The sequence below is a fragment of the Triplophysa rosa genome, unplaced genomic scaffold (assembly GCF_024868665.1).
Source record: "Triplophysa rosa unplaced genomic scaffold, Trosa_1v2 scaffold7_ERROPOS2016172, whole genome shotgun sequence".
Taxonomy (NCBI): Eukaryota; Metazoa; Chordata; class Actinopteri; order Cypriniformes; family Nemacheilidae; genus Triplophysa; species Triplophysa rosa.
The window spans coordinates 461,480-474,672 of NW_026634815.1; the positions used below are offsets into that span (position 1 = coordinate 461,480).

A 13,193-nucleotide genomic window follows, 5' to 3' on the forward strand; every position below is an offset into this window, starting at 1 on the left:
CACGGAGAGTATAACCAAATTCAGGTGGCCGCAGCGGACACTAGGTAAAACGCTTAGAAGCCAACTTGACCAATCAGAATGCGAAACAATTATATTGATACTTCAAAATGAAACATCATTTTTTATCTTTGGACAAGTCATTTTTGTACTCTGCGAATGACAAATTTACTTGTCTGAAGGAAAACCACATGACATTGCTTAATGTCGAGCCCTGAACAGAATTATTAAATGATCCTTGTTGGTGCAACCCACTTGAAGAATTGTAACACAGACAATTTAGACATTCTGTAAGATACAACTAAAGAGAACACCAACCTTTGAGTTCATCAAAGACCTCCTCCCTCTGCTTGTCACTGCCAAATTGAATAAAGCACTGCAGAACTCGTGTGGAATCATGAGCAAATGCAATCTAGCAAAAAAACAACAACAAAATTCTAAAGGGAGAACAAATGTGAGAAGATTAATCTCTCTTTGAATGTCTTTCTTTTTTTGTAAAAACATACTTTAGACACAAGATTTCCCTAGCCTCAACAGACAGCAAAAACAGCTTATTTAATGTTCATTTTAAATTAGGCTTCTGGCAGGAATGCACCGATATAAACATTATTGACCAAAGCCAAATATAACAAAACACTCATCCGAAGGCCAAATACCGAACAAGGTTTTTCACATTTTTTATTTTTGCAACAAAATGTGCTTTCAGAGCAGGGATTTTCAAACTGGGGTCTCTATATTTTCTTTGCGGCGGAGGTCCGTTTTTTTTTTAAAACAATATTTAATAAGTTGAGCCCAGTCGAATATGTATATAAAAAGATAGCATCTAATCTATTATCAGGCCATCTATTTTATATTCTGACAGCCACAGTATGTATGAAACATAGGCCAGTTAACTGAGAAAATGTGTTGTAGGCTCTGGTGCTAAAGCAAAATCTTAGTGGTCTATTTAAAAAAAACTACGGACAACAAAATGTAAAACTGATTCATTATGAAATGGTCTTAACATGCTGATTGTTAATGCTGTTAATATTATTAATATAATTTATGTTAAATGTAGATACAAGACGTTATATAATCGCTCACTCACAAACCTATTTAGCAAACAGTAATCTGACGGAGAGCAAAAAATACCTTTTGTTTACTTAAGCGTTACAGTAAAACTGTCACACAGAGCAGAAAGGGTTAAGCTGAAGCGCCTGGCGCTTAATAAAAACATTAGAAGATATCGACGGCAAAATACAATCAACATAAATGTCCTGTGAATTGATATGCTGCTTCTCCCTGTCGTTCACTGCACAGAGTAGACATCGAGAAAGGTGATTCCTGTGGCAGGAAAGAAAGACCTTGTGCTCGCAGGGGTGTCAAAGGGGTCGCTCACAAAACATAAGGGGTCCCTAATATTTAGGGGTCCTTGGCATCATAAGGTTTGAAAACCCCTGCTTCGTGGGCCAGTTGTTAAAAAAGTTTAATTTAGATCAGAATGATCAGGATTTGGAAATCCCATTTTTTGCTGGCTAGGATTAGGTAAAGTCTTACTTTTGTGCCAGTTTTTCAAAGCAAAACTGGGTTAAATCACCCTGATCCAAATACACACGTTTTAGATGACTAAATCTGTATTACTAGTGCCCTAAAGGGACATGATGGAACAAAGATGAGAATCCAAAGAAATATTTAAATGCTTTTGCGTAACATATTTTTTGTTTCACATGACGTGTTTTTCCATTACCATGTCCCTTTAGGGCCTCCATCATGTCCCAGAAACATTATTTAATATGTCTTTACGTTCCAACAACATTCAATGTTACATTGTCACTGCGAATATGGGAATCACAAAGTTACGTCGCTGGAACATTATTCGGTACATCGCTGGAACAATTAAGGTCTGGTCCAGATAAATCCTTACAACGTAACTGTGCTAACTGGGAAGTCTTTGAAAGTAATTTAGTGAACCTACTCTTAATGTAAATATGTATTTCGGTAAAATAGTTAAGTTTAAGGGTTTCAGTAACCAGCATTTATATTTAAATTAGGGTTGGGCCGATAGACGATGCCATCGTCAACGCTGACAGACATGATGATGTTGAGCCAGCATCATGATTCCAACTAATGTTTCACTTTCGTCACATGACTCTGTTGCAAACACATATGAACAAGGCTAAGGGGCATATAAGCTCACACTGTACAGATCAGACTGGCCTGACTTTATAACTGTGGAGGGTGTGCAGTTTAAAATTTTTAATTTTAGTTGCCTAAGATTTGGTGCATCCCTAGTTCACACTCATCTCAATCTTACCTCATTGCGTAGCATATTTCGATTTTAATTGTTTTATAGATCTATCACAAAGTAATACGGTTTTGACCACAGAACGGGTCAAGAAAAATTAGGATCTAACGGAAAATCCTCAGCTTTAGACCTACCATGTAAAGAAATATTAAATGCACATCAGACTTTACTCAGAGAGGGTGGAAAATTGGCAATTAAAAAAAACATAATTTTACAATATTACAACGTTTTAGTAACAAAAATACCATTTGAATTTTGCCTCGAACGAGATTCTGCAGCTCTTTCATCAGCTTGCTCCTTTTTTCCTTATTACAGTCCTTTCTGCAATCCCATAAACAATACAGGTTTAGGAAAAACAATCTAATTGATGAACATAATTAAATAATTAATATAAAACATTTACCGTCTTACTATTTCCCACACTTGTTTAGCTCTGTTTACAATATCATAACTGTCCTTTTTATCATTCTGTTGGCGATTCTGTTTCAACTCTTTTTTTCTCAGTTTAAATTCATCCCATTTGGGCTTCTTCCCCACCGGGCCTGAAGAAAAAAAGTCTTAAATAGTCAATACCAGAATATGACCATTCCTTTGTGACTGTTCTTAAATAAAAATCAGAATAAATAATAAACATTTTATACCTTCCTGTTTGCTGTTACCATCAGGTTCTTTTCTCTTTCTTGTAAACTTGCTGCCTGGGTTTTTTTTGTTAAATTTCTGTGGCCCTCCAACCACCCTTGATTTTCTTAAACTCTGTCCTCTCTCTGAGTTAGAAGGTTTAAATGGCTGTTTGCCAGATGGTTTTCCTCTAGGTTTACCTAATGAAAGTAAACACAAAATCAGTGCACTTGGGAATACTTTAACAGGCAGAGATTTTGTCTAAGCCAGAAGTGAAAAATCTATTTCATGTTTTGTCTATTTCAATGTGGTGTGAATTCATCTACTTATGAGTTTACCTCTACAGCTTTAAAACAGTCAGATGCATCTTTTAAAACTTATTCAAAAGAGTAATTACATGAAAAATTAGTTTTATGTGACGTCTGAAATGTGTACAATTTAACAAAATAACTGCTTGCCGGTTTTCAAAATGGTATTCTTACACCATTTATTGCATACTGTAAACATTCTTTACAGTTACGTTTATACATTTGACGTGGATTTAATGCTATCAGTTACAGCCACAATTGTTCAGGCTTTAGTTCTTGCATTTAACTGAACAATGCAACAAATGTTTAGCATCTTGTTCAATGTTAATTATTATTATTACAACAAAAGACATACGTTGGTTTCACTGTAATGGAGAGCCATGCATTACGTATAATTACCTTTAGATTTAAATGTCGGCTTCATTACATCTCTGGGAGTGAACGATTTCTTCCATGGTTTAGGTTCCATACTGAACTGCAATAAAAAGGGCTGGTTAACTCGTGAAAGTATAGTTTTTTTTATTAGTATTAGCGCTGAAAAGCCTGATAATTGCAAGGTCGTAATCTTACTTTGTTTTACCGTTTGCTTATTAAGTATAACATTACCTTCGGCAAAAATCAAGTCGAAAAATTAAGTTTCCGTGGTGGCTAAAGAAGTAACCGTAAAAACGATAACAAACAAACAAACAGTCTATTGAATATTGATTGGTTCTAGTGATAAAAGAAAAACATTAAGTTGCCTTGAAAAACACGTGTTACTGCTCGCCCATGTGTAACGTTACTGACATATCGCTGAACGACATCTGAAACCCACCACAAGTGTCGTAACAAAGTGTAACTGTAGCCAGTTTGCGACACTGGGATGACGTATTTCGTAGTACAGCCCGGAAGTTCTTCTTCTTCTTCTTCTTCTTCTTCTTCTGGTGTTTTATGGCGGTTTGGCAAACCCACGAAAAGGTGCATTACTGCCACCTAGTGATCTGGAGTGTGGAGAGTACTTCGATTTGGAAGAAGAAAAAAAAGGTAACTGGTAAATTTGGTAAAATTCCTATATTCTATCTATTGTTCCTGTGTTTTTAAGGTATTTAAATAATATTTCATGTACTCTTGATTGCCTTGACCCGTTTCCTAACAATACTTTTAAAGAGATATTATCCAATCCCAACCATCCTAATTCTTGTATTAATTGGAATCTCTCCCTTTCATATGCAGAACACTCATTAAGGATATGCCTCACTGTTTCTAATTCTCCACATTTGTCACACTTTCCCGATTCATGCTTACCTATTTTAAAAAGAGTATAGTTTAATGCTGTATGCCCAATTCTTAGTCTTGAAATAATGACATCCTTCTTCCTATTTCCATATCTTTTCCTCTCATTTCCAACATACTCCTGAATCTGGAAAAGATGTCTTCCTTTAACCCACTGTAGATTTTATTGATGGTTTCTTGTACCCCCTGTCGGTACACGATCCGGGATGCCTGCACGATCCGTCCGCGCATGCGCATAATGACGTAGTAGAAAACGCGCATGCGCAAATTATAATTCTGTTTTGCGACGATTCACGACACTGCACGATCTGTTCCACGCTTGCGCACCTTTGTACCGCGACTTTCACTACTGCCCACCTCTGGTCTCATGTCACTTGTGTGTGCAAACTATGCGTTCTTTCAAGTAATTTCCATTGTCAGTTTGTACTCTGTAACGTTTCCCCAGACTTGTTTGTAGTTCTTTCTTCATGTATAAGTGCAGATAGTCTAGGCAGAAATGCATATTATGTTCCTTATTGTCTTCTGTAAACACCATTGAAGGGATTATTTTCCTCATTTACATTATATAGATAGATGTATTAGCCTATATAGACCCATACAAATTACTCAATTTAAAGTTAACTAATATCAGCAGCTTTTAATAAAAAAATGACACAAACCGTCTTTGACAATACTACGGACCTCAGATCGAAACACGGCAAGTTAAGTAGGCCTAATGCCATACAGCAATGAATCGCAAAGGGGAGTATGGAGGAAACTGAAGGTTTGCAGTGACAGAAAGACTCAGACTTTATTCCACATCCACACCATATAACAAAATCGTGTATGTTCATGTAACAACTCCTTTATTATTTTGGATTAGCACCACGTAAACACATCGTAATGCATAGTGTAAGATATATTTAAAAACATCAAAATAGACTCGCCGTGAACTGTTAAATGAAAAACACAATGCAGCCTACAAAAATATGCCGCCAGTTGTGCCGCCTGGCCTTCAAGTGTTTTCGTCGCATGCGTGTTACCAATAGTGTAGGGAAACCGTGACGTGTTTACTATGTAATTACGCGCATGCGCAGAACGGATCGTGCGGGCATCCCGGATCGTGTACCGACACCCCCCACCCCCGGTGGCTGTCGTAAAGGATGACGTAGGACGCCACAGGACGTGGGTAGCGTCGAATACGGAAGTGACGATGGGTTGGTAAAAAAAGATAAATAAATAAAAAGTGAGACCTGAGTTCTACACGAGTGTCGTTCATTTGTTTCTGTATGCTTCTACACCCACTGTTCCATAACGTTTGCCATTTATTACTTACTTCAGATGATATCACTCTCTTGAATTCATCTTTACTTAAAGCTAATTTAATTTCTACTTGTGGATGATTTAATGCTTTCTTTGCTAGCCAGTCTACTTCTTCATTTCCATCCACACCCGTGCAGGTACCCAGAGGAAATTTACCTCTATCCTTAACTGCCTTATTCTAAACAAACTTTGTAAAACTTAAAATACTAAGTCTTCAGATTTACCACTAGTAGACTAGTGAGCGCAGCCATGGAATCACTGCATATCACAGTTCTTTCTGGTTGGACTTCTTCGATCCTTCGATGTACTACGAAATACGTCATCCCTAGCTAATAACAATTCAGTAGTAAAAACTGACACATGCTCTGATACTCTTTTTGCAATTTTTATTTTAAAAGTATGAATATATACTGCTGCTGCTGTTCTTCCAGACTCTGGTTCCTTAGGCCCATCTGTAAATACCTGTAATACAGAATAATATTCCTTTATTATATACTGTTGAACCACTAATTTAGTTGGTATGTTCATCTCTAGTTCTTTCATTATTTTGTGAATTTGTAAATCTATTAGTGGCATAGGGAACAACAAGGGGGAATTGCTGGTATAGCAACATAAGGAGCAATTTCATAGTCTTTCATCTCCAAGCTGTTCTCCTCCTTCCTTACTACCCAGCCAAAGCTTGTCTTTATATTCATATTCCCAACCATTTTTAAAAATTACCCTAACTGGATGGTTTTCCAGAAGTCCATTTACACCATACCAGTCCTATAATCTCAACTGGGACCTACGTTCAGCCCGGAAGTTGCCGCACTGGTTCGGTTTGACTGGCTGTCCCAAATGGCGCACTCCTATGGAAGGCCGAGAGGACCAAAACGTGTGAAACTAACGTGTTAACACGTACTGTCGGTACACGATCCGGGATGCCCGCACGATCCGTTCTGCGCATGCGCGTAATTACATAGTAAACACGTCACGGTTTCCCTACACTATTGGTAACACGCATGCGACGAAAACACTTGAAGGCCAGGCGGCACAACTGGCGGCATATTTTTGTAGGCTGCATTGTGTTTTTCATTTAACAGTTCACGGCGAGTCTATTTTGATGTTTTTAAATATATCTTACACTATGCATTACGATGTGTTTACGTGGTGCTAATCCAAAATAATAAAGGAGTTGTTACATGAACATACACGATTTTGTTATATGGTGTGGATGTGGAATAAAGTCTGAGTCTTTCTGTCACTGCAAACCTTCAGTTTCCTCCATACTCCCCTTTGCGATTCATTGCTGTATGGCATTAGGCCTACTTAACTTGCCGTGTTTCGATCTGAGGTCCGTAGTATTGTCAAAGACGGTTTGTGTCATTTTTTTATTAAAAGCTGCTGATATTAGTTAACTTTAAATTGAGTAATTTGTATGGGTCTATATAGGCTAATACATCTATCTATATAATGTAAATGAGGAAAATAATCCCTTCAATGGTGTTTACAGAAGACAATAAGGAACATAATATGCATTTCTGCCTAGACTATCTGCACTTATACATGAAGAAAGAACTACAAACAAGTCTGGGGAAACGTTACAGAGTACAAACTGACAATGGAAATTACTTGAAAGAACGCATAGTTTGCACACACAAGTGACATGAGACCAGAGGTGGGCAGTAGTGAAAGTCGCGGTACAAAGGTGCGCAAGCGTGGAACAGATCGTGCAGTGTCGTGAATCGTCGCAAAACAGAATTATCATTTGCGCATGCGCGTTTTCTACTACGTCATTATGCGCATGCGCGGACGGATCGTGCAGGCATCCCGGATCGTGTACCGACACGTACCACGCGTTAACGCGTAGTTTAAACGACGTGTTAACACGTGGATTCGTGCATGCACATTGGACCACGGAGCTTTACCACCACCTACTGGCGTGGTGGTATTGCTCAAACAAACAGAACCAACAGACTAGTCTTGTAAATTGCAAGATTTTATCTAAAATATATTTTGAACAATGTATTTTGTGGCAATAAGTAGTCTACAACTATATAGAATGATTACAAACTAATTAAAAATCAACTATTGTTTAAATTTACTTTTTAAACGCTGAATGGCATGGCCATTTTCAGCATGTTAGTGAGCTACTTCCATAACATCCTTAAGACTTATAAAGGCAACCTGTGTGTAGTGGAATGAAGTCAATGTTTTTATTGTTTTTTGTTTGTGAAAAGCTCTTTCTGAGCACTGGGAGAGTCAGAAATATGAGTTTTGCACTGAAAACAGCATTTTGTGTTAAACTGCCTGAGAGCTGAATCAAAAAGTGTGTTTAGCAAAGGAACAGAGTTAGTTTGTGAAAAGCTCTTTCCGAGCATTGGGAGAGTCAGAAATATGAGTTTTGCACTGAAAACAGCATTCTGTGTTAAACTGCCTGAGAGCAGAATCAAAAAGTGTGTTTAGCAAAGGAACAGAGCCCACATAGCAATTTTGTGTTGGCCCAGCTCCGGTCCACACAAATCCTTTTCCCTCTGCCCACATACAACAAAGAATGACGGCCCTAGGGTGGGCCAGAATCTGTATTACAGTGGAGGGCCACATATGGGCTACTGGGCCGAGACTCAGCCAGTTAATAAGCCGTAACTGGGCCAGAACAGGTTTTAGCATGGATACCATATCTCTGCCATAAGTAAACCGTATTAATACCAGCTTTTAACCAGAACTCTCGGAACTGAGCCATAGAGTCCAATCATGCCCAAATTGTGCGAACAAATCATTCGCAAGACAACTGAATTCATAAATTGGAATTTTTCAACAAGTCAATAACGCGTCTACACATGACAGACAGTTTTAACATGAATCTAACATTGCCATTTTAAACTTAATGTTATCTTTAGATAAATAAAAGTTGGAATCAAAATTAATTAATTAAACAAAAACAATTGACAGCTACAGTTGTGTGTGTCTTTGAAAACCTTTCTAGTTGTGTACTGTAAACTGCCAGCTATACACAAATTTACGTTTTAGTTTAAAAAAGGCAGTACAGTAAAAACTTAAATTATAAGGTAACTTTACCCTTAGTAAATAAATATTCTTGAAACAAATTACTTTTGTAAAAATATACAAATATAAACAACAAAATTAATAACATGAACAATTCAACACTTTAATATCTGTGTCTGCTGAGCAAGTTTAAGATTGTCCTCAACAAGTGAAGAACAGCTCTGCAGCCTCTCTCTTCTCCTCAGCTTCGCTCTCTACAAATCTGAAAACATCAGCAGCTCCCTGTCATTAAAAATAGAAGAAAACAGATGCAAATCAGTATTTATCAGTTTATATAAAACTGACACATTTCACACTTTCATTTTATTAAACTATGTAGGGTTTAGACAATTAAATTATATGCCAAGAAAGCCAAAGTTCAGCAGAAATGAATGGAAAGACCAATTCAGACGGTTAGACAATTTGAGCAGAATGGAATACTGCAGTATTTTTTCATGGTTAACCATGCTAAGAATATAATATGAAGATATTTTCATCAATGAAGAAATTTTATGTATACTTAAGTCATCAAAAAAGTTTTGCTTCAGGTCAGAACACAACATATTATTTACACAAATCAACGAGACACTGGCTATTTTTAATCTATTGCCTATTTAGGATGACTCTTGGTTGTTTCCCTTAATTTTGTCAGTTGATTTGGATAAAGGTTTCTGCTAAATGTAAAAAGTATTAAATACTGTATAGCACAGAAGTTAAAAAACACTTTACAATTGGTTTTATTGTTTAGACCATGTACATTACATCACATGTACTATATAACTGAATATTATATTATGGAATATCCACAATTTTTAACCAAGAAGACACTTCCCAGTGATACAGTTTGTCAAGATTAATAAAAATCCATACCTGAATGTCAGCTCCTTCTGGCCTGTCAGTATCCTCTTGTCCTATCGGTCTTGCTCTCTTTATCCTGAAACAACAAGCGAAAACAAGATTGCTAGAAAATGATTCCCAAATATCCCATGGTCTTGTGCAGTATTTGTTTTTACGCATGAATTAAGCAATGTAAACCAAGTAACTAATGTAATGTTAGAGCAAGGTACAAATAAACCAGTCCGGTGTTTTCGGTTTTCCAGACATTGGCTCTCTGTTTAAGATAAATTCTCAAACACAAAAGTTAAAAAAGGCGTGCACATCCACACACCACAAGGGCTCAGGTGCAGGACAAAAAAAACATTCAAACATCCAAAAAGACATCCAAAAATGAGTGCACCTAATCAAAGTGATCACCTGATGTCTATAAAGACTTTACTCTATTCTTTTGTTGATTTGTGCCTGACGAAGACCTGATGGTCGAAACGTTGCTGGTTATTTATTAAACCTGTGGAGAAGTTTTCACTGTGCGGACATTTAGTTTATTCTGCTTTAAGATAAATGCTCACTCACCTTTTGTTGTCACCCCTGTCATGGTCTCTGTCCTTCTCCGAAATCACAACATATCACTATTCAGTCATCTAGAGAGTTATGCTTTTGATATATTGTTGTGTTTGCGTGTGTAGTCAGTTAGCCTCATTAAGCGTTGGCCTGTGTGGATGCGTGGGAGTAACGAGCCACGACAAAGAGATGGCTTTCTGAGCTTTTACTTCACTTCTTTAACAGGTTGGTTACATCGGTACACTCACCAACAGTACAGTAGTCGATATACCAGTTTGCATGTCAAACCTCACACTGTTCGGTTGTCTCGCTCCGGCACAGGACGGCAGCTTTTCCGACCGTGCGATGAGCATGAGAACAACCTGTAGACTAAACTAGAAACTCCTCTATTCCCGTAACTTGCGCATACTCTCTGACTGACACATTACACAGCCAATAGGAATAGAGACAAGATGAACACAGAGGATAGCTTAAAGGGACCATGTTCTTTTTTTGCTACAATATAAATACAAAGAGGAACACAACCCCCAACATTCATTTTACATTGATATTTTTAATTGAGTGTCTATACATTTATTACACTTTGCACGACAGTAGAGCAAAAGTAAATTACAAATTTTCCATTGTGTATACACTGCACTTCTACTTCTGTCATCTTACCTTTGTGCAAGGCAAATGTTTATAGTCGGTCTTCATTATTACATCTTCATTGTTGTTTTTACAAGTCATTGACTCTAAAACAACAGTTAACAGAATATGAGAACGTTAATTTTTAGGTGAAATACAAAAAAGAGCACAGACATGACAAGCAAATACAATGTCAGATTACATTATTTCTTAATCTTGTGTCTAATATGATAACTTCTCCGTTTATATTCATTGTCTCATCTTACAAAAACGCATTACATCACATGACTCACGTAAATGTTTGCATCCTGGTATTTTACTGTCGCATGTTTAATGTTCCTAACTGTTGTCAACAATTAAAGTTTAGATACTCCGCTTACATCTTTTCTCGCACAGTTAAACCTGAATGCATTGCCATTGATCATCAGGAAAGCCCGCCTTCTTCTTTCTTTTGATTAGCTACTAATCTGCTTCCGTTAACGGTAAAGCCCAGCTTCTCTTACATGATTGGCCAGTATCTTGAGCATTATTTGATTTGATTGGCCATTACATTGATGAGCGCTTAGACTGCTATGACAGATAATTTCATGTAACGTTTTTACTTTTTGTCATCATAACCACATCCAGTACATAACGTTGTGTTAAGAAATGCAGCACAATAACTGTCATGTATTTTTGAGCTTAATAGGAAACCAAATGCTGACGAAACTGTGTTTCGCAACAACCAAAAGTTATCTTGCGCAACGCGAAACATATGATACTGAACTGTTTGGGCAGCAAAGGTCAAGTACACATATAAAACATCTCGTTAGCTATGTACTCTATCTAACATAGCGCATACACTATAATACATTTGCTTACCTGGGTCAGAAAGAATTCTTCTTCTTTTGGTTTTGTGGCAGGTTGAGAACCAACTTATAGGTGCATACCGCCACCTACTGTGATGGAGTGTGAAGAGAATTTACCATTTTCCCTGTATTCTATATGTTAATCTACTTTTCCTGATAAATTTCTATTATGCACTCATTCGTCTACCTGCATTCGATCCATCATACAAAATATTATTTAAGGAAAATTCCATAGATTCTATTTTACCAAGTTCTTCTTTCAGACACCTCCTTTCTGTATTATATGCAGCCAGGACAAAACAACAAAACTTGTCCTACCATGGAAATCGCACAATTTCAAATGACAAGATGTTTTAAATTTAAATTCAAAGAGCAGAATAAGGTGGTGCTTCTAACAGGGCAGCTAAATTACAGTTTATTACACATTTCGATATATAATATATTTTAATATAAAAAATGGGTGTGTGTGTGTGGGGGGGGGGTTGGTGGGAGGGGTTGTGTGTGTGGTTTGTACCTAAATGTTGTAGACAAAATATACTTGTGCATTTTTGTAACTGTGCAAAAATATTTTCTACCATTACAAAACGAACATTTTCTTTTCTAACAAATCAACAAAAAATATTGTTTATAAAATGGCAAGAAAACATTTATGCTAATTCTAGACAAAGGGAAGATGATCAGATGATCATATAACTCTCTCTCTCAAAAGGTTTAGCAAGCCTAAATCCTTAAATTTCTATAATTATTCATAGTAAATCAAAGAGCCTGCTGCCGTCCGCCGGAAAGGGGAGGAGCAGGAAGCGGGGGACTCGCTACTGGCTGCCCTCAGCCGGAAGAGCCATCGCCGGCCGCCAGGGGGCAGAGGAGGCGCGAGCTGTCCACCGGGCGTCCAGTACCACCGCATGGCAGCGCGAGGAAGAGCCTCTCGGCTGGCTGAGGACCAAGCGGCAGCGTGTCGGGGAACCGGACCAATTATTATTATTTTTTTCTGTTTCCTCTCTCCCCTCTCTCGCCTCTGTCGTTCCTGGTGCTTCCGTCTCCGTTCTCTCGTCTGTCCATACCCCCAGGCGCTGGGGCCATTGAGACTGGCCCCCGGGGGGGAGTAAGCACAGTCTCGTGGGTGCCGCCTGGCCTGTGAGGGGCGATGGGGGTATGTGATGAAGGAGATTGTTAAATGTTCGCCGGTTCCCGCCTCCTTCCTTCCCTACATTGAACTTTGCTACATTGAGCTTAATAGGAAACCAAATGCTGACGAAACTGTGTTTCGCAACAACCAAAAGTTATCTTGCACAACGCGAAACATATGTAACTGAACTGTTTGGACAGCAAAGGTCAAGTATACATATAAAACTATGGAGTTATTCTGCGGACTATATTAAAAAGGAATTGCAAACTGCATTTGCAAATGCGTTTTCTATTTGTCGTGTCAAAATTGTGACATAATTCAAACGCAAATGCAAACCGTTTTCATTTGCATTTACGCGAACGTAGAATGTCTGCCAAATTTCAAAAGGA

The 13,193-nt window shown here is 37.8% G+C and overlaps 1 protein-coding gene and 1 long non-coding RNA gene across 4 annotated transcripts; both read right to left on the minus strand.

Annotated features, from left to right (window-relative positions):
* Nucleotides 1-283: 283 nt before the first annotated feature.
* On the minus strand, nucleotides 284-4,144 carry LOC130551237 (pumilio homolog 3-like). Of its 3 annotated transcripts, none has more exons than XM_057328791.1 (6): nucleotides 4,022-4,144; nucleotides 3,607-3,682; nucleotides 2,923-3,099; nucleotides 2,685-2,823; nucleotides 2,527-2,602; nucleotides 284-409 (listed from the first exon to the last, which is right to left on the minus strand). In XM_057328791.1, exons 2-6 carry the CDS (start codon nucleotides 3,674-3,676, stop codon nucleotides 299-301), a joined length of 573 nt encoding a protein of 190 aa, XP_057184774.1. In that variant the 5' UTR covers nucleotides 3,677-3,682; nucleotides 4,022-4,144; the 3' UTR covers nucleotides 284-298. The 3 variants fall into 3 exon arrangements, with proteins under 3 accessions (XP_057184774.1, XP_057184772.1, XP_057184773.1); XM_057328789.1 differs by lacking the exon at nucleotides 4,022-4,144 and adding an exon at nucleotides 3,814-4,015; XM_057328790.1 differs by lacking the exon at nucleotides 4,022-4,144 and adding an exon at nucleotides 3,778-4,015.
* Nucleotides 4,145-6,162: 2,018 nt separating this feature from the next.
* LOC130551241 (uncharacterized) lies at nucleotides 6,163-10,773 on the minus strand. Its single transcript, XR_008962561.1, has 3 exons — nucleotides 10,216-10,773; nucleotides 9,676-9,739; nucleotides 6,163-9,048 (listed from the first exon to the last, which is right to left on the minus strand). It is a non-coding gene; the product is annotated as an uncharacterized LOC130551241 (long non-coding RNA).
* Nucleotides 10,774-13,193: the final 2,420 nt, after the last annotated feature.

Bases quoted from the DNA above. Each gene is read 5' to 3' on its own strand.
- LOC130551237 (XM_057328791.1), bottom strand. From the start codon at position 3,676: ATGGAACCTAAACCATGGAAGAAATCGTTCACTCCCAGAGATGTAATG. The intron at 3,100-3,606 runs GTAATTATACGT...TACTTTCATTAG, and splicing joins GCCGACATTTAAATCTAAAG to GTAAACCTAGAGGAAAACCA. The intron at 410-2,526 runs GTATTTTTGTTA...TTTTTTTGCTAG, and splicing joins TTCGAGGCAAAATTCAAATG to ATTGCATTTGCTCATGATTC.